Raw genomic sequence first — 21124 nt, forward strand, 5'->3', positions numbered from 1 at the left:
TGTCTGCAGGGAATGACGAGAAGCAAAGGGAAAAAACAAAAATCTCTTTAGAAACAACATTTGTGGAGTCAAACCGGACAATTTAAAGCTCAGAGTGGTTTGATGTTTGGGATACAGAGAGCTGGTCACACGCCGGAAACAACCTCATAAAAATAGACTTTACTAATTCCACTTCTAAGTTGTTCCTTCTTTCTGTTCCTTATTTTATTGTCAGTAACAAAGATTGTGTCACAGAAATGACATACACAGTACGAAGGAAGAAGATGAAGCTGACTCTTGGTTTCATGCCTTTCTTTGTGAGCAAAGACAGAGAATCGTGTCACATTGGTGCTAAATGCAAAGCAGTGCAAAGCTTTGCTTTAATCTCTGTTGTGATGCAGTGAGGAATGTGCAGCATGTGGATGGCCAGGCGATGTCTGTTAGAGGACTGTCTGAAAATAATTAAAGGAGTAAAGAAGTATTTAAAATAAAAAACATCTGTATGTGTAAGTCTTCAGGTTTTGATTCGGGCTGCTGTATTATAGACAGTATATAAAAGGTAACTTCTCTCCTTACTTGAAAGTTTTTATTGAAGTTTCCACCATACATCTTGACACCAGCTGTTTTCTCACATAATTCTAGTGAAACATTTATGCCAGGACTTTCCAGAACAGTCTGCAGTGATCCTGTTGCAATCAAGTTTTATTAGTTACCTTTTACGACAACGTCATTCAGTTAGTAGATTCTTACATTTCTTTGGGTTTAAAGCAACATTTCAGTCGACACAACTGCAAACTAATCTGAATTTATATTATTCATCTGAGAAGGGAAAAAATGATGATCATCAACTCAATATTAAGGTGGCATTTCTTGGAGGGGCAGCTTGCAAGGGAGGTCACAGAAGTATGCTCATCTGGTCTGCATGTGTTTTATGGACTTGAAAAAGGCCTACTAACATTTTCCCCCGAGGAGTCATATTGGGGGTGCTGCAGGAATATGGGGTACCTGTATAACTTTGCTTTGTCCGCATCCTTAGTTCAAAGTGAAACACAATCCCAGTGGGTGTTGGCCTCTGCCAAGGCTGCCCCTTGTCACAATCCTGTTTGTGATTTTCATGGACAGGATATCAAGGCATAACCGGGGGGAGGAGAGTGTCCAATCTGGGGACCTCAGAATTGCATCTCTGCTTTTTGCAGATGATGTGGTTCTGTTGGCCTCATCAAACTGTTAGCTCCAGCAGGCACTGGGGCAGTTTACAGCGGAGTGTGAAGCGGCTGGGATGAGAGTCAGCACCGCAGAGTCTGAGGCCATGGTTCCCTGCCGGAAAAGGGTGGATTGCTCCATCCAGATGGGGAGTGAGTAACTGTCCCAAATGAAGGAGTTCAAGCATCTCAAAGAATGAAACTAAAATGGATCGCAAGATTGGCAGAAGGATTGGTGCAGTGTCAGCTGAGGGTATTGTACCGGACTGTCGTGGTTAGGAGGGAGCTGAGCTGGAAGGCGAACCAGTCAATCCTTGTTCCAACCCTCACCTCTGGTCATGAGCTCTGTTTGTGTCTAGGGTGGGTGATGTCATCGCTAGAGTGGAGAGGAGCTTTAAAACCTTCTAAACATTCTCCTCTAGCCCGTAATTCTCACTCCACACTCATGATTCCCTCAAAATGTAGGAAAATATCTCTGCCAGCAGACATGTGATTTTGAAGCAAAATAGATTTACAGTTTCGGAATGAAGAGCTTCAAAGCAACAGGAGCACCCGCCAACTGCCCCTTCTGCTCCAAATGTTTAATGAGACGAGACATTTCATGAATAAACCGTTTGAAAACACCTTTTTAATCTGCACCTGTGCTCAAACTTAAAGCCATACAGACATGAAAACCAAACGCACTCAGCGGACTCTTCTGGTCCAGAAAACATCACCATTTAGCTGAAAGCAGTTACATGTTTACAAAAGAATTATAACTTTAGTTATTTTTTAACTTTTTATCTTTTAATTCTACTGCTTCATGTATTTATTAAGGCTGCTTGTATATTTCTTAGCCCCTCTCTGTTCCCCACCCCGATCACAACAGCTAACGCTTTAACAACACAATAGTCCAGAGTTATTTACACCTCCAGCGGAAACTTCTTATTGGACTCATGTGTCTAGCCTCTTGATAAACATAACTCACACAATCACTCACTTCTGGTGTCCGTCATATTTAAAGGTAGTTGCTAGTCCGTCTTTAATGCTAGGCAGCTAGCGTTAGGTGGTGCTAGCTAGGGCTGCAGCTGATGGAAACTGGGTTTTTAAGACTAAATTACAGTAAATTAATGGATTTAAATCCAAAGCAGTGAGCTCAAAGGGGCTTTAAGGACCAGTTTGTAAGATTTAGGGAGACGTATGCATGCATGTACCTGACAAAAATAAGTCTCTACCTTAGAATGGACTGTTTTTATCTACAGAGGGAACAGTCCCCATCCATGGAGTCTGCCAAGTAGATCAGCTGTCTCAACAGGAGCCCAGCAGGGACAAATAAAAAAGCTGGCTCTAAAGATGGCCTTGAGCATTTTTTGCTTGTTAAGTGGTCACTGATCATACAGATAATCGATAGATAGATAGATAGATAGATAGATAGATAGATAGATAGATAAAGATAGATAGCTATCTATCTAGCTATCTGTATGATCTCTACGCTTGGAAATGGAGGGTTAGGGGCTCAGTTGGTTTCATCCTGCTAACTGATGCTAGATGCCACGTCATTCTTCTTCTGTATTATGTACTTTGGTGGTGAGTTCATAATTTTGTTTACTATTGAAAGCACATTTTTTATCACACAAAATGAGATCTATGTTGTTGACAACATACCAAACCTATGTCTCATCCTTCCTTTGTTACCTGTAGGCAAGGATAGGTCTAATCGTGGATTAAGTTGTGTTTGAGTAATAAATATTTGTCCCAGGTGAGATTGGTGGTTTAGGCCCATAATTGAACCGTAACACAGACTTAAGGACATGCAGGACTGTTTCAACAACAATAATAGTCTTTCAGCCTGAGGGAGTTCAATGTTGATCTGATAGGGATAGTTTGGTTCAGGGTGACTGACCTCCTTTTCAAGAGTTTACAGTAGCAATGTGTAGACCCCTGCTGGAGCTCCTCTTCCCTCAGAGCAGCTGTACAGTTTAACAGCAGACGTTTTGGCTTGTGGTCAGCTGGCTGTTCTTGTCATCCTCATTCTTTAGAGGTGGATCATCATAGCCACAGGACTGACTCATACGCCCCGGGCTGAGTTTAAAGCTGCTGCAGACTCAGAGAACAAACAGAGTCTGCTGTGTGAGTCCTCCGAACACTTCTCAGACTGTGAACATCTGCCCTGGAAAATACTGACAGAAAACTCTTTGTGAAAACTTCAGCATGGAGACCACAGGGCTGCTGCTGCTGCTGCTCAACCTGAGTGGAGCTATGTGTGCGGCGGTGCAGTGGGCCGAATTAAATCAAGCAAAGGTAAGGTGATGCTTTTCAAAATGTTTAGTGTCAATATAGATCAGCTTACAGTCAGAGCTTCATCATCTGCCTCTTCATTCACAGGCCTACTTGAGGCAGTTTGGCTACCTGAGTGACGCCGCTGACTCACAGGGCCCTGATAACCTGGAGCAGGTCATTGAAGCTCTCAGGTAAATTCACAGCTGTGTTAACAAGAAGAAAGACAGACAATGAGTTGAATTCAAAGCACGTGTTAAGTTTGTATGCCGCCTGTTGTAACTCAAAGGAGGAGGAGATGAGCAGCCCGCCTTGTGTTTCAAAATCAGGTTGCAGATGTTCCTTTTTTTTTTGTCTGCAGGGTTTTCCAGAGGGTGAACGATCTGCCACCTACTGGAGAGTTAGATGAAGCTACTCTGAGTGTGATGAGACAGCCGCGCTGTGGCCTGGAGGACGACTTCAACAAGAAACATCACAAATACAGAGTGAACGGTGAGTCAAGGAAGAAATGGTAATTTTCTCTCTTAAAAGACGATCAACAAAGTGTTTATTTGCCATTAACTTTGATGCTGTAATAGAGCTAAACAGCACAAGTCAACCAAACTGTCAGCTTTGACTACTGCAGACACAAAAGGGGAAAGTCTGGATCAATAACCAGAATTTATCTGTTATATTTTATGTTCTATACATTTTTTAGACTTTTCTAAAGCTTAACAGAAATAGTTTTATATCTGAAGGCAATGACCTTTGCCACCTGAGATTATAAAACAACTAAAATAGTAGTAGTCTATAAGTAATTTTTTTTCAGTTTTTCAGTCAGTTTTTTTCTCTGTGTATTCATTCCTCAAGGTCAAACTGGCCAACAGACCCCTTTCTAAAGCAATGAAAATTTTTGAGACTCTTACAATATGAATGTATCAAATTAAAATCACAACTTATTAAGACCAAAACTTTTTACTGTGAATGTGATGCCTGTAGCCTCATCTAAGCCTCAGATAAACCAGGATTTTTGTGTGTTAGGAGGAAATTTTAATTGTACAAATGTTTTCTTCACAAGATGTGTTCTTACTGTCAGATGTCAGACGAGTTTTTCTTCTCCTCCAGGTCGTTGGAGGAAGAAGAGTCTGACTTACCTCATCTACAACTACACACCTGACATGAAGAAGGCAGATGTGGACGCAGCCATCCGCTCTGCCTTCAGGTACTGGAGTGACCTGACCCCTTTGACCTTCAGAGAGGTCCACTACGGCCGAGCTGACATTAAAATCTCCTTCCACAAGAGAGACGGCTGCCCGGTCCCATTCGATGGCCCTGGTTAGGAGGTTTTCTTAAAAAACATTTTTCAATGTGAAATAAAAACGACTGTAGCTTTAAATGTTTTTTTTTTTACCACATACAGGTCGTGTGCTGGCCCATGCTGAGTCACCAGAATCTGGTATTGTCCACTTTGATGACGATGAGTTCTGGACTGAGGGGACGTATTATGGCTCTAATCTGCGTATTGTAGCTGCTCATGAAATCGGACACGCCCTCGGCCTCGCTCACTCTGAGTACAGAAGAGCTCTGATGGCTCCCGTCTACACTGGCTACCAAGCAAACTTCAGGCTGCATTTCGATGACGTTAAAGGCATCCAGGCGTTATACGGTGAGTGCATGAGTGAGGCAGGATCAGAGCCGTACATTTGGTGTTGTTCGTAGTATGGTGGTTTGTGACTAGAGTCCGACAGCTGGTTGATGTGAGCCTCTCTATCGGAATAACTGATACTGTATACATATGTCAATCGATACATATTAGATATAGCATTTCACATAAGAGAAAGATATGTATAAGGGTAGTTTTAAAAACAATGATGACATTACATAGTAATCAAATACATACATGTAGATACATTGTGAGTGCACTTTTTATAACTCAGATATTGACCCTGATATCGGCTGCAAAAACTCCAACATCGAGCTGTCAGCGACAAACATATTCTTTATCATTAATTCACAATGATGTCTGATGTTAGAGTATGCTTTAAATATATCATCAAAGACTTTATATATAGAAATATTTCTATTGTTCCTCATTATCTGTTCTGTGGCCCACTACTGTTGAGTGTTTTAGTACCACTCTTTGATCCACAGTGTATCTGATAAGTGCACATTTATGGTCTGCATTAAAACATAAATCATTGAATCCTAAAACGCTGTAACTTACAGGCAAACGCATGAGCGGCTCTCTAGCGGGTCCGACAAACTCGGACAGTCTGATTCCCACAGAGAGCACAGTGACTGAGAGTAAGCCTGACCCCTGCACTGCTAACCTGGACGCCATCATGTTGGGTGAGTTATGTTTAAGTTATTACTGGATAAGCTCCATCTGATTGCACTGTAACCTGACTTTAGGTTAGATCACAACACACTAACTAATAATTCTGTTACATATATGGATAAGTGCATACTAATAACATGTGGACATTATTATGCATGATTGTGTTAATCAAGGCATCAAGATATCAATATTTCTCCATACCACCGCACAAAGACTTTATTTTTAGGACAACAGCAGGATAATAAAATGTGTCCCAAACAGTTTAGTAGCTTAGTGTTTGTTAAACCAGGTCCATGGAGGAAAACCTTTGCCTTCAGCGGTGATTACGTGTGGACCATCTCTGATCTGGGATACAACGCGCCGATAAAGATCAACCGGCTGTGGACGACTCTCCCAGGGAACCTGGATACTGCTGTTCACTCTCCAAGAACCAACAAGACCTACTTTTTCAAAGGTACACTTGTTGTCCTCCTTTACTTCCTGTCTTGGGTTCACCTTCTTTTCTCCACCTAAATGTTCGTGCTGTTTCTGGTGGCAGGCAGTAAAGTGTGGAGGTACACCAGATTCAGTCTGGACTGGGGCTACCCCAAAGAGGTCAAGCGGATCGCTCATAACATCGATGCAGCCTTGTACCTGGAGAAGAACAAGAAGCTGGTCTTCATCAAGGTATTTATGATCAAAACATGAGGAAGAAACAGCATCTTAACACAAAACACACAAAAATACAATAAAATTCCTTTTAACGTATTTTTTTTTTTTTATCCCCCTCTCGTTGCTGTGCTTAGGGTTCAGAGCACTGGCAGTGGGATGAGATGAAGTACAACAACTTATCTCACTACCCCAAACCGCTCTCCATGCTCTTCTCCGGGGTCCCCTCCAGTCCGGACGCAGCCTTCACCTGGACCAACGGGAAGGTGTTCTTCTTTAAGGGAGACGAGTACTGGCGCATGAACGAGCTGCTGCGGGCCGACAGAGGATACCCACTGAGCAAGAAGGAGCGCTGGATGCAATGCTAGGGGTCCACCACCAGGGGGCATCAGGGACCGAGAGGTGTACAGCCAGCAGGGGGTGCTGGTTCCACTCCAGGGGCATTGACAACCATGCAACCTCAACAGCAGTGATTCATAGAATTGATTTAATTTCACTGGATTTGATTTAAATAAGCGACTCCCTGCCTTCCAGAGCAGGCAGCTTTTTTTTTCCTGAGCTGAAGTGTGTGTGTATGTTTTTGTGAGCATGTGTGTTATATAAGTTTATGAATGATCTCAGGGAGAAATCAAAGGAGGCCTTCAGTTTTTCTCTCACATATGTGTTGGATTATGTCTTAATACTTTCTGTAAGATGTAATATGATGGTGGGAGTGTGCACTTTCTGTTCAGCCTTTATTATGCAACACTTTTAAATGTTACTGAACCATTATCTCATGACTCACACTGGTCTGTGACAAATCACGTTTTTAAGTGAAACGTTTTCTACAATAAAACAAGACAGAAAATTGTGTTAAAGCATCTTTTTTTTATTTAAAAACCAGCCAAAATCACTGTGATGAAAGGCCAGTCTGTCCTGAACTGTCTGCAGAGAAAAAAAACATTGAAGTGCCATGGCAACCCCAAACAGTCACAGAGTAGGAAATCCTCCCCATGACCTCCTTCTTGCCCACTAAAATCTGAGGAGTAATCCTGCCAGTGTTGCTGAGAGCCCAAAGAGACAAACTCAACCAAGAGCACAAAACTTGTTTTGTATCAAACAAATTTATTTATCTGTGAAATTTCTATCAACAGGTATGTACAGATTCAGGTAACAAGGAGTCCCCGCGAACCACAGAACGGATAATTATTTAAAAATCTACAAATTACCAACAAACATGCTCGTTTTTTTGTCCTTTTTCAGCACTACCATGTACTTGCTCATATTATAAATTAAATTATAAAAAGTGTACTCCACAAGCATACACAAGTCTTCACCTACTGTATCTGACACACAAAAACACACAAGGTCACAGAATTTAGAGTGCTGCTGGAGAGGATCCTGCTTAAAGCTCAGAGAAAGAGCTCTTAAATACTAACTGTTATTTCTATTGCATCATCTAGTTTTTGCTTCACTTTTCATACTTCCACATGTCATATTGTACGCTCGAACCACACTCACTTAAAAAAACACAAATTAAAGTCATTCTAATGATTAACCTTCCAAACTCTACGACCACGCAGTTAAAACGTCCGACAGGTATAATAACACAACACTTCATGGCAATGACAAACTTTTTAAGTACAGTACATGTAATGTCAAACAAAATGCTTTGTCATATTCACAACTAAAACAGAAACACATCCGTTCTTGAGGCTCGTACTTGCTTGTTTTGTATTTAATACATGAGAGGAAATGGAGGACCCTACTGTATTAAGTTCTGTTCGTAAGTGTTTCTTTAAGAAACACAGGGTTTCAGTGGTTATAGCTTTCACCAATCAGGAGCTTCACACATGGTGCTTCCCACAAAGCAGCATCCTCTTTCATTGAACATCGAGGCGAACACACGTCGTCGCTCCAGGTCCATTTGAAGGCTGAATAAAATCCTTAGCTGAGCGAAGCAGTTTATTTGTTCTACGCTAGGAAGACACAGCTGGAGAACCAGAGAGCACCAAGTTGTCCCTTCTAATCCATTTGTTGCTCAGACCCTGATGACCGGGGTCGTAGCTGTGAGGGGCGCAGTGGACCCGGTGTCAAAGTCCATGTCGATCATGGTGTGGTTGGCTGTTCCCAGGCTGCTAAGGGAAGTGCCGGTGCCCATCTGTCTGTCCCGCAGACTTTGCAGGTAGCTCTGAGGACAACAACACATAAAGAGAGATGAGTGAGGTGCATAGAAGAGGGGTTATAAAGACTTTTGTGGCATCAGTTTCACAGCACACGCCATGTTGGGTGACACTGACCGGTGCCAGTAGATCCCCAGCGTAACGTTTCACTGGGGTGGGTTTACGGCGGTACGTGCCTTCCTGCCCACCTGCCTGCTGTCGCTTCTTGGCGTCCTTCTCGCGAATCCGCATCAGCTGGACTCTCTTCTGTCTTCGACTAAGAACGACTATGAGGAGAGAGGAAAAAGCCATGGGAAGCTTTTAAAATAAATTCAAGTCATCATTTAATGAGTTACAGTTATTCTGGTCAGACTATGAGATATAGAAGAAGTAGAAATTACTCCGAAAAGACTTAGGTTGCTTTTTGAGTGAGGATAACTTTTTTTAAATCTTTCAGATTCATACACCTTTACATGACTCAGAATTAAAGCTTCATGACATCTTCTTCTTACCCTCAGTGTGTGAGAAGCTGTCATCTGTCAGTTTCCACTGAACCAGCACTCCTATGAGGCTGAGGGCGGGCCAGATGCCCAGTATGACCCAGCTGTACCAGCAGAGAGGAGGTCCGGGTGTGAGTCGCAGGCAGTCATACACATGCGCGGCCAAAGCCAGCATCTCCACAAAGTAATCAGCACACACTGTCATGATGGCTGCCCCGAACACGGCCGTGGAGACCATGGTGAAGATTTTCTGCCATTGCAGTGTCAGCACTGCAAACAGCATGCCCGTCCCCAGAAGAGCACCCAGGGGGACCCAGACCGTGGTGGGAGTGTAGAACTGGTGAGTGACCAGCAGGGCAGCGAGAGCCAGGAGGAGGCCCAGCAGCAGGCCGGTCATGAAGAGGCCGACGCTTCGCACCAGCATGGTGACCAGACCGCACAGCAAGCCTATACCGAGGCCGATGCCCGCGCTGGCCTCAACGCTCAGCTGTGTGTCCAACACGTGCTCCTTGTGACAGAGCAGGAAGATGATGACCGAGCCGAACATCAGACCAGACAGGAACATGACGGCCTTGAAACAGCGGTAACCTACAAGAGGAGACACAATGTCAAACTTTTAACAACAAACAGAAGACGTCCACTAGAACTCGTTTGTAGAAGAAATTAGTGATCTGTTATGTAATGTTCAAAAAGTATCAGCTTGCTTATGTCAAGGTCTGTTCCTCACCAAAGAAGCAATAGATGATGCCAAACAGGCAACACATGGAGCAGATGACGGCGGGGATGACATCATACTTCCTCTCTATCTCCAAACTACAGGCGTCGACCTCGGCTACGCCTGCCCCGACCCCTTCAGAGCTTGGCCCCGTGAGATCTGCCATTCTGGGTGGATGTGGGAGGCTGGAGTTCGGGACAAGGGTAGGACTTCTTTTAGCCTTATCTCAAGTCCATCTGGGCAGGTTTGGCGACTGAAAGAGAAGAAAAAATGTTGATTAGCCATGGAAAAGTAGAATTTAAATATATCTGTCCTGATCAACAAAGAAAACCTGAATACTCCAGGGGTGAAGTGTGAAATCTTCAGGTCAACTGTGACTTCTTCTTAGCTGCTCTGTGTGTGCAGCTGTCACTAACTCCATACACACAGCTATGCAACTCAGTGCAATCTCGTGTGCCGGGCACACACACACAGGCAGCTCATTCACTGACTATAGTCCATGAGGATCACTCATTAACTCTGACAGTCGTGAGTGGTCGGTCATAGTAATTAGCTTTGCTTTATCGGTTTTAAACACAGTTAAAATAACCTCATTCTAAATGCCCTATCAGAATTACACAGGGAGGAGGAAACAGTCAAGTTTCAAGTTAAATGAACTGTGTTTTTATTTAAAAACATTTCCATAATATACAAACATATACTAAATGTATATACAAAATGAACCTTATTCATAAAGAAACACGTAATCCTGTTTAAAGTAATAAATGGAGAAATACATGCTTTTCACTGGATAGCAAGATCATATCTAAAAGAATCAAATCGATCTTTTTATTGAACTTTATGCTTCAAAATTTTTACATTTCACCACCACTGTCTTAGTAATTTCTTCCCAGACTTGTACTCTTGAAAATCATACATGATATTTAAGCTGGCAGGCCTGTGGAGAGCCACAGAGGGCTGCAGCGGTGCTAAAGGCTCATGGGTGGACTTCTGTCTGGGAGGCTGCTGGCAGGCCTCCTGCATGATCTCACCACAGCTGAGATCCGATTACAGCGAACTCACGTTTTCTACTTGAGACAAACAGTCGGGAACAGTCGGCCCTGCCTTTACTCTTTCCTCCTTTCCAGATCTTTCTCTTTCCAACCTTTCTATGCGTCTTAACCTGGAACTGTACTCCAATCTATTTTCTCTGACTGAAATGTGCCTCATGTGTTTGGCCTTTCTCTCAGACAGAGAGCTCTGTAATTTTGTCCTGCCTATGAATGACTTTACATGGAAAAAATGAGAGCCTGGTGGAAAGTTTTCTTTTCTTCTTTAGTCACTTGCACTTCTCCCGTACCTATCTCTCTCTCTTTCTGCTTTGCATCAGTGACAGCTGTACTGTGTCATTTCTTTGTGAAAGAGAAGCCACGAGGTTTAAGGAAAAGCATTCAAACTTCAGGATAAGCATAAAATGAATGTTAACACTGAGATTACATTTTCATATAAATATATACAATGTGAGTGGAGTTACGTGGTTAAAATCTAATAAAACATCACACTGCAAACTGCCATCGCTCTTCATATAATATTTCCACACACTAAGGGACACAAGCTTAATATTGTCACTAATAGAATGACTATTCAGCTAAATAAAACGCTGGAAAAGTCTCTAAAGGTAATATGAGGAAAACTGTACAGACATTTTTAATCATAAAAAAGTGAGCAGGGTAGAATGAGACAGATCCCCCCTAAAACCCCAAACTTTTCTGACAAAATGAGCACTGCTGGAGAGATCTCATTTTACAATCAGGACTATAATCTTCACATTAACACCAGCCAACTTCAGATGAAAAACCAAACACGATTGGGGGATAATATAACTACACACAGGGGGTCCGGGCAGAGTGACAGCTTAGTGGTTAGCACTGTCGCCTTCAAGTAAGAAACGTTTGAATATGACTGGCTGGCTGAGGGTTTTCTGTGTTGTTTTCAATCTCTTAATATCTGTCAGGGTTACCTCTACACCTTCAGATAAGCAGGTAAAATTTCTTAGAAAACTGAGTGTCCTTTTTATGCAGAGATCCTGCTACAGGCCGTAAAGAAGCCCCGCCATAACGCCCTTTTTGCTTTTTGACACTAAACTAAACAACGCCCACATGTTGCTTACCCAGTTTGTGAATTTGCATGACTTATAAACAACTGCTTCGGCCTCACTCACACACACACACACAGCCCTGTCCTGCCATCTCTTCCGTTAACACAGACCTCGATTTTGTGTACAGAAATTCATATGAGCAACTTCAAACAAGCACAAACCTACGCTGCCGGATTAATGGTTGAACAACATCGCCCACCATTCTGTCTTCCTACCTTTTATAGAGAACAGCAAGGCAGAATAAAGGCATTACATCCCCGCCTTAAAAAGGCTGTTTAAAAGGGGTTAATGTGTTTGTCTTTGTTTTGTGAGAGACTAACTTCTCTTGCCAAATAAGCCAGGGCTCAAGCTGCAAGTGACCCAGAAAAGGAGGTTAGAAAATGGACTGACAAACACAGCAACCTCATTGTTATGGTCTTTTGTCTCGTTCTTTGATCTCTCACTGTGACTGCTTCTATGTTGGTTTGAGTTACAACCCAAAAAATATGGTAGGTACAGTTTCACTCCTGAATTTCAGTATAGGTTAAACTTTCCGTCTCTTATTGAGTAATTGGTTTGCCCCAGCTGGCCGTAGGAATAAGGCCATCTGGTTGGTTTGGATATGAAACACCTTCTCCTTGCTCGGAGACCTTCTGCTATTTTTTTTTTGGTTAACCAGTGTTGCTATCATTTGTAATGTGAACTAGTTAATATTTTAACACCATTTTACACTCCCATATATGTGTGCATCTCCCTCATGTTTCCTCTCCCTGAGCCACAATGGTGTCCTATGTCTATCAGGCTTGGAAGTCCTTGCTGCTGTGGGAGAATAGAGCCATTATGGGGCCAGACAAAGACTCTGAGGCCCATGCTGTGACCTCTAGTGGCACTCAGAGGAAACCATGCGGACGGAAAAGGAGACCACATAGAGACGGCTGAGAGCACCAAGGAAACTGGTAGATCCCCTAGTGTTTGCTTTTAGATGGGTGCCAAGTATTTGCCTTCAGGGGGTTGGTGAGTGATGGAGGGAGGGGGTCCTAACTGGAAACACAGCTATCTATCTTAATGACTGAACTCTCTGGAGGCCCCAAAAAGATCCCAATAGTTCCTAGCTGAATTTGCTACAAGCTAAAGTCGCCTGGTAACTAGTTCAACTAAAGTCAACAAGAGTTATACCCCTTTCCCACCTAAATTTAGTGTGTTGACACAGGTTTTTCAGACCCGGGAAGACCCGCTTATAAATGCCGATTGTCTCCGTTCCCACTGACAGTGGAGTATACTCCTTTTGGTGTCTTTTCTGCTGTTACTCTATTACTCATTCAGTCTATTTATCAAACTCAGCACCAACAAATTTGGAACGATGTTCGAGCGCTGCTTGAACGGAGATGAGCGGAATTCGTAGCCGAGATGACAAGGAGTGGCAGAAGTTACAGACAGAGCATAGCATCGCGCCGGAAAGGGGTAGGAGATTAGCGCTTTGACATGGGTTTTGTGTTCCCATCAATGCCAATTACCAGGCAATAATTACCAGGGTCTACTGCAGAGTCATTTGACCTGAGTCTAAATACCGATTGTAACCTTTCCCATTGAGCAAAAAAGCCGGGTGTTAGTGTTTGGCCAGTGGGCAAGCAGCTTTAGAGCCCACAGCCATGCTAGCAGCTACGCGAGGCTGTACTTAGCTGTTGGTAGATGCTAACATGCTACAGTTTGGTAAGTAATTTTTAACAGGTTCAAAAGCTTAAGCCTCTTTGTACGCTAAAATTAGCTTATTAGCATTGACATAAAGTGCAACTGAGGCTGATGGGAATGTCTTACGTTATTCAGGCTTTGGTTGATAAAGAAAATCATTCAAGTTCCCACCTGATCACAGTGGTAGTTAAAAGCTCAGAGGATTAACAAAGTGATCAGATTTCTGTTATCGAGGGACTTTACATATCCATCAAAGTATTTCACTCGGAAACAGAAAGGTCAGCTTCATGATAATGCCAGAGCCACAGTTTGAGAAACTCAGAGTCAGTGCAAATAATCCTCTGGGAAGCACAATGGTCTATCAAACAGATATAAAACCCATTGTATAACTGTTGTATTTCAGACTGGACCAAAGTCCTGGATGGACCAATTGATTGACCAACTCAGGCCAAAGTTTTTAGTCTGGAAATTGTACTTGAACAATGAGAAAAAGCAGATATAATGGTTTCCAGAAGTATCACTTACATTTCTTACGAGGCAACAGTTTGAAACTGAGCGCTAGCAAACAATAAGCATCAGCCACAGATGACCTATTGGAATATCATGTTGCCCTTGAAACAAAAACTTACAGGAGTATACTCCCCCTGAACAAACACAGCAGGGGGTTGAGCAGCACAGGTTTGAGTGCTCAGCTGCTGAGAAACAGGACAGGCCGACTACGAGTTCCCCACATAGCTAATTTGGGTGTGTTTAAAGTATGGGTGGAAGTGCGTGATCCCAGCCAAGGATTCTTCATTCTCCTTAGACTTGATGACCATGGACAGCTGAGAGGCTGAAAACCTGCAGTGTTATTATGACTTGGCATTCTGACAACTTCAACTGGAAGAGTCTACCAAGAATGAGATGCATCAGGGTCTGCGCTGTGCAGTTGTAGCCATAAATAATGTCAACCACCTTCAGCTGAACACCCCGACCAGCTGAAAGACTGATCAAGTCCAGACAAGCGGCACCATGGTGATAATGCTAACTGCCACAGGGGGGGTTAGTAACGGATGCAATATTGTGCTAAGGATAAAATTAGATAAACATGGATGAATGCATTCTCATCATAACAATAACATCTGCTTTCACTCTGGATCATACTGAGCAAGACATCATATGGGCTAATATTGAGCATCCTGCCCCTCCGTAACAGGAAGAGGACGCTTAGGACCAGATGAGGAAGTGGAACATCATGTTTCAGCAGGAACTGACTCCTGTGTTTGTGGCAAGAAAGCAGAGACACGAACAAAAAGTTGGATCATCCACACTTAACCATCGCTCAACACCACTCCAAAGATTTCAACTTCCAGGCTGGAAAACACGAGGCCGCTTGCTCTGACTCTGCACTGCTGAATGATTGAGCTTAGGCAATACAAACAACTGAACAATCTGGCCAAGCAAAAGAAAAAGCAGGAATATGAGACTTAAAGTGAGATGAAAATCAGCTTGTACTCCGTCTGGCTTGCAGGTTAATCCACATATAACACTTTCCATTGTGTCAACATGTGCCTCTGCGTGATTAGTAATGTTTACAGCATGGCCGTGCTGTATTGTTTACATGTTTTTACAGACGTTGAATGCGCTGTGTTGTTTTCTAATTCTTATTCATTCGCTGTGGGTCTGAACTCCTTTAAAGCCATTGAGCACTGAAGACTTTATCCTGGAAGGTCAATCAATACACTGCCAGTGGGTCCGGTCTCAAACACGTCTACACCTTTTTTTTCATCAAGCTTTATGTTCCTACACTCACTGTCATACAGCTGAAAAACTCAACACAGATTGTGTATTTTCAAAAGATGACTATAAGCGACACATGGGAGTGTTTTGCATGCACAAAACTCACATGGACGTGTGTCTCTGGCAACCTTCTTTGCACGTGGCTTGCATTCATGACTCGTATAAACAGCTTTCGTCACATCCCATTACATCACTAAAGTGTAATTTCGGGGTCACGTGTAATCGGGAACATCAACAGGACTTATTTACGCCTGTTCAGATCTAGGATGTAACTATTGCTTTTATTGTAGTTATAAACAGGTCTAGTCTCTTGTAAAGCTGCCGTTGCAGGGTTTCACATGGTCTTTCCCTTGCTATCAACTGCCTGACTAAAAACTATTTCCAGCATATATAGGATTTTCCAAGATAATGCTTACTATCATATTGTTCAAATTCAAATCAATTTAATATTTTTCTGTTCTCAGTAGCTTTTTATAAGCAGACACAGGATTGACAACTGTTCAAGCAACAATATGACAGCAGCAATCTCACTACCAGTTGTGAAACTTCAGCAGCAATCTCTTTATTTCCAATTAAAGATCACTTATATGTCAAAGTTTATCATTTCACTGCTAAATGTTTTGCCCTCTCGCCACAAAACCCCTTCACAATCTAATATTCTATTAGCAGCATCATACTTCTTTTGCCCTCATAATCTCTCAATTCTCTCATTCCTGCCTGACTTAAGTGTAAACAATAGAGGCCTTCAAACTTAAGACCGCAGAGATCCTCTTATAGAGAGGCACGCAAAGATCAGAAACACAATGTGGAGCCTTTTGAAGAGAGTCACATGTCAATTGTGCATGCGTGCATAAAGTACATCAAGAAAAACTCATGGTCATTAACATGATAAAATCCATGCTAAGGACTACTATCCATACTCAAAGTTCAAAGTGTGTGCTGCAGTAAGTCGGGAGTTTTGATCCAGCAGCAGAGGAAAGAGTTTACAGTATGTGCAGCAAGGAGGGGCAGTCCCACAACCCTCTATTAGGGGTTTGTGGTGGAGAGCAGGGTTTGGTAGGCGGTGTGGAGGAGTCTGATGTCCATATGCTAGTGAGAGCATGACAGTATGGCCCTGTGTATGAGATAATATATGCTGCTGATAAACACTACGTTGGCGTGGAGAACCTAAATGTAACCACCCATTGTGCAGAAGTGTCCTTGAGCAAGACGCCAACGCCTGACCAGTCCCAAGGGCTGTCCTGACCTCTGTATGAAACTTCAGCCTGGTATGATCTTATTATTAGAACGTTGCTAATCTCTAATCAAACGGGTGTAGCAGTAATAGAGCTGTTTAGGCAGCCTGCCAAAGTAAAGTCACATAGGCCAGTGATTAAATTGGGATAATTTTTAGATAGGATTGCTTTAGTGGCAGAAGGGGAGTAAGAACACAGTGGTGGTTCAGACCTCCGTGTAGTTCCTATATATGTCTGCAGCTCTGTCATTTCGAGCAGCCGTTTAACCCTCTTTGTCAAATTCCAGTCGACAATAATTGTACCTCCTACAGCGATCTCACGATCCTAAAATATCACGCTTGTGCTTCGCTTTCGAAGTCAACTGAAAGGCGCTCTCATGTCACAACTATAACCAGTGTTTAAAGTGCTATAAGTAGCCTATGGATGGATGTTTCAAAATGACAGTTTTTATGTGGTCTCCGTGTGACAATGGGGCTTTTCTTGCACCCTGGAGAACCTTCTGTCTCGGAGTTAAAAACAAACTTCGGTGGCCTGTCACCAGTGTCAGTACTCCTTTTTGCATTAGATGACCAAAGTGATTGCACCTATGGTTGGCAAATAAAATGTATTCAGTTACTTACCTTTAAACAACAGACATAAAACATTACATCTGGCGCATTTTGAATAGTCCTCTAAGTTTTTAGTCCCTACTTTAAAAGGTTAACATGAGGTGTCTACATCATCCACATATTTTTAATCCTGCAGTACCCAAACCTTTGATTTTATGCAGTTAAAGTATTAAAGGATTTGCCTCCCAGAGCTGACTGAATTAACCAAACAATTAGGCCCTTTGAGTGGAGAGAGTCACAGGCACAGGGCACAGTGGTCTCCTGAATAGATGAACCCCAGCTATGAGTCTTGTAAAGATTACAACAGCACATCTCTTCTTTAACACTGCTGTTATTCATAATGACAAGCTTAGAGCCACTCCACTGTGTACAGATTTGTACCATGTGCCGTGCATATGGACAGATGCAGGAGGCCTGAGCATGTGGCCCTACAGAGCTGGAACGCTAACTCAACAATAACGAGCGATTGTGACAGCTTAAATTCTTCACATCTTTAAATGTCCCAATATGAGACAACGATTGACAACAGAGGAGAAGCTTAGTAAACATGATTGTCTCATTGATTCATAGTGAGTACTCCGACGTAGACCATACAGTACTACTCATTTAAACATCTCTTTTCAGCTGGTGCAAAAGCAGAAGGTAAATCAAATAATTCCCAAGATGTCTATATGCACTTTTGACAGAACTATTTTTAAAATGACTACAAAGTAAGACTTGTGTATTATATTCTTGTTCATTACTACTACAACAGAGTAACCAATGTGGCCATCTGAGATCAAAAAGACTGCTTGTTTTAAAAGAGGAAAGAAGATCTTACACAATGATTGCCCTAACTTCAAATGAAAGGTTATCCTCTAAAAATGGGAAGTCTGACTCTGCTGTGTGACTCTGCTCTTACCATGCTCACTCCCTCCCCAAAAAATCTCCTGAAAGCTGCTTACAATGTTTTACAATACTAAATGTTTGTGCAACTTTTAAATCTGCATGTGTTTCATTGTTGAAGATAAGTCACTGTGATGTTAGTATACTCTAATAACAGAGAAAAGAAAAAATGAGACCCTTGCCTGTGTGTGCAAATGAAAAGGTACCAGCAAAACAACATGTGCAATCTAACTTTCATCACCCTCTGCTCTTCATGCTTTCTTTCCTGCCCTCTTTTTTTCCCCAAAGCTGGGAAGGGCTTCCTCTCTCTGCTTTTTCAAAGAGGCAAAACCATCTGGTGCAGTCTGACAGAGTATAGGTCAAGTAGATGGGGGGTGCATTGAGGGGGTGTAACTACATAGTGCACTCCCCAGTAAAGACAGGACCTGTAGGCTGTCATCACACTGCCCAAAGAACCAAGAGGCACTCCCACCCTGGATCACACAGCAGAACCGCAGGGCTTTTTGCACGCTACGTGGGCCATAGAGGGACATGAAATGTTTACTTCACAAGATAAAGTATGATAACATATGGATAGTTCTTATGGACTACTATGTATGATAACAAAATAAGTCAGAGTTCTGTTCCTCAGATTTGTCAAACAACCTGTGAAATGTGCAAAACACATAAAATAAAAATGAAAGAAATCACAAATAATTGTTGATTTTTTTTTTATGTTAAGAGCTGTGGGCTACCTTCCATCTTCTACAAGCACAACTCTTGAAAGAATTAACTTAAAACCTGAAGTTATAAGCCAGCTCTGGGGAAAATGTTTGGTTCAGTGCACACAAATAAAGCCTTTATTGTCCTGGATGATTATGTCTTTGTCCTCAAAGGCTGAGGGAAAAGTTGCATTATGTGTCTACAGTCTACAGTGTAAAATGCTTTAAAAGGGAGCAGCCATTGAGGCAGACTGGGTTGCTACGTGTTATTACAAACATTTCCAGCTGTGGAGTTTGGCACTGATCAGTCAGGATCTGAGGTGGAATCGCTCAAATAGAATCAATCACCAATGATCAATATAATCAGTACAGTGTAATAAATACAGTGATAGACTTATGTTAACTCAAATGTTCACTGGCAGAGAATAGCAAACAGACAACCAAACATCGGGGTCAGAAACAAAAACTATTCAAGAGATCTAGACATTCGTAACACAAGATGTTTTTCATTTAATAAAAGTGATTGAAGGACTTACCGATGAGCGCGTGCGTTCGGCGGTTGTAATGTTAACGTCTCATCGACAATCGGCCCTGTCAAACAGGAAAAACACCCCACCATTCACAAACACAAAAGCGCCGCTAGGGTACCAGGGAAAACCGGTTTTCTCCCAACTTGTCCCTTTTTCAACTCAAAGGCGGCACTAAATTACAGCGACAACAAGTCCATCGTTTTTTCACTTAAACATCTCCAATGCAAATGTTTAGAAAACGAAGCTAGCTCTGACTGACCACAGATGTGAGGAGAGTTAGCTAGTTTCCATTCTCCGCGGGTCACTCTCTTAACTTCAGTTAACAGTTAAAGTTCTCGTATGTGACTGTACACCAAAAAAACTTCCACCTCTCTGGAAAATCTTAACCACCCTCCTCAAACGCCTCCCCTCTCCCTTTCTCTCCGCTGGAGTAAATGGCACTTAAAAACACAAAGGAGGAAAAGTTTTCCCCTCTCTTCCTCCGAGGCAATCCTTTCTCTATCTCCATCCAGCAGCGTCGTCAGTTGGACCGTTGGGAGGGAGTAGAGAGGGGAGGGGTGAGGGGGCACAGCAACAGATGAGGCCACTGCTTTAATGAGCTAGCTAGCTATACCTGAGCTCAAAGGGCTATAAACTACTACAATATGTGGGGGTTACCTTAAATTGGTGTGCTCAGTTGGACATAAAAGTGAATTATAAAATGATATCAGTCACAGCAGCCCATTTACAGCAAACCTTGTAATATAATTCTGTAAGTGCTTTTCGACAGCAGGAACATTCCCCAGGAACTAGGAACCATTTGGGGAACTCAATAGCAGAAACCAGGGACTCAATTTAGTTCCGCGGTAATTGATTTACCCCCTGTCAGTACAGGTCCAGGAACTTTCAGGGGGGGGCGTGCAGTGCTGATCGTTTGTGATTGAGCGAGTACTCGCAGCGTTTTATTTCACCCGCCATGTTTGAAAGACTGCAGCTGCAACCTCACTGTTATCAACGTGCGTCGTGATTGTTTATCACCGTGCTTTGAGATGGAGTCGGAGAAGAACACCTTTATTGCAATGTAATAAAGCACAGTCAAAAACAGCACAAGTCGAATCTCCTCCATGCTAACAGGCTAACTGTAGTGTTGCACAAACAATGATATTGGCCCATGTTTGCACCCCCCAAACCTCCCATATGAAAGCACAACATAGGTTAGCTAATTGGCCAACTCTTAAGTAACTGTAGCGGCTGTTCAAGAGATTATGTTTGATAAAGCTTAAGGATAACTTGTGGTGCTAACAAGCTACAACAGTACCACTTATTTTGGGTTGCCATTTTTCTCTATTCAGCAGGATACATTTGTGGTCATTTCTCTTTAGTGTATCAATTACCTAAACCACTCAAAAGGACCTGACTTCTGGGAAAGAGTTACAGAACATCTAAGCCAATATCCATTTATTTAAAAGTAGTTCAGATGTACAACTTTAGATTAAATCAGTTCAATGTATTTACTACGCCAGGCTTATTTAATCAGTGTTAATATTACTTTCCAATGAGTCTTGGGTAAACTTACACATAACAAAAACAAACACAGACAGTAAAAGGTCACTGATATTAAAATATTGGCTTAGATCATCTTCTAATAATGACTTTTTACAACATGAAAAACCCAACCTTGGTTCTATTAAATGGCTTATAATTGATCTATAGTACAAAAAGGAACCAGATAGCAATTAATCACAAATTTTAAAATATTTCTAACCAAAGACACTTGTATTTATACAGTTACTCTCTGAAGAGGGAATTGGCAATTTGCTGTGTCCAGAGAGTGATGGTGACAC

The 21124-nt window shown here is 42.3% G+C and overlaps 2 protein-coding genes across 3 annotated transcripts; one reads left to right on the forward strand and one right to left on the reverse strand.

Moving 5' to 3' along the window:
- Positions 1-3371: 3371 nt before the first annotated feature.
- Positions 3372-7223, forward strand: mmp19 (matrix metallopeptidase 19). The gene is made up of 9 exons (XM_069677898.1): positions 3372-3461; positions 3546-3631; positions 3799-3929; positions 4542-4751; positions 4837-5082; positions 5643-5765; positions 6044-6208; positions 6293-6420; positions 6540-7223. Exons 1-9 carry the CDS (start codon positions 3372-3374, stop codon positions 6768-6770), a joined length of 1410 nt encoding a protein of 469 aa, XP_069533999.1. The 3' UTR covers positions 6771-7223.
- A 47-nt stretch (positions 7224-7270) lies between these two features.
- Positions 7271-19766, reverse strand: LOC138605559 (transmembrane protein 198-like). Of its 2 annotated transcripts, none has more exons than XM_069677899.1 (5): positions 19308-19766; positions 9771-10011; positions 9056-9631; positions 8682-8830; positions 7271-8572 (listed from the first exon to the last, which is right to left on the reverse strand). In XM_069677899.1, the coding sequence occupies exons 2-5, from the start codon at positions 9922-9924 to the stop codon at positions 8423-8425; spliced, it is 1029 nt and encodes a 342-aa protein (XP_069534000.1). In that variant the 5' UTR covers positions 9925-10011; positions 19308-19766; the 3' UTR covers positions 7271-8422. The 2 variants fall into 2 exon arrangements, with proteins under 2 accessions (XP_069534000.1, XP_069534002.1); XM_069677901.1 differs by having other exon boundaries at positions 8442-8572; positions 8753-8830.
- Positions 19767-21124: the final 1358 nt, after the last annotated feature.

The sequence above is a fragment of the Semicossyphus pulcher genome, unplaced genomic scaffold (genome assembly GCF_022749685.1).
Source record: "Semicossyphus pulcher isolate SPU_LCO1_2020_fin unplaced genomic scaffold, fSemPul1.0.p SCAF_3, whole genome shotgun sequence".
NCBI lineage: Eukaryota > Metazoa > Chordata > Actinopteri > Labriformes > Labridae > Semicossyphus > Semicossyphus pulcher.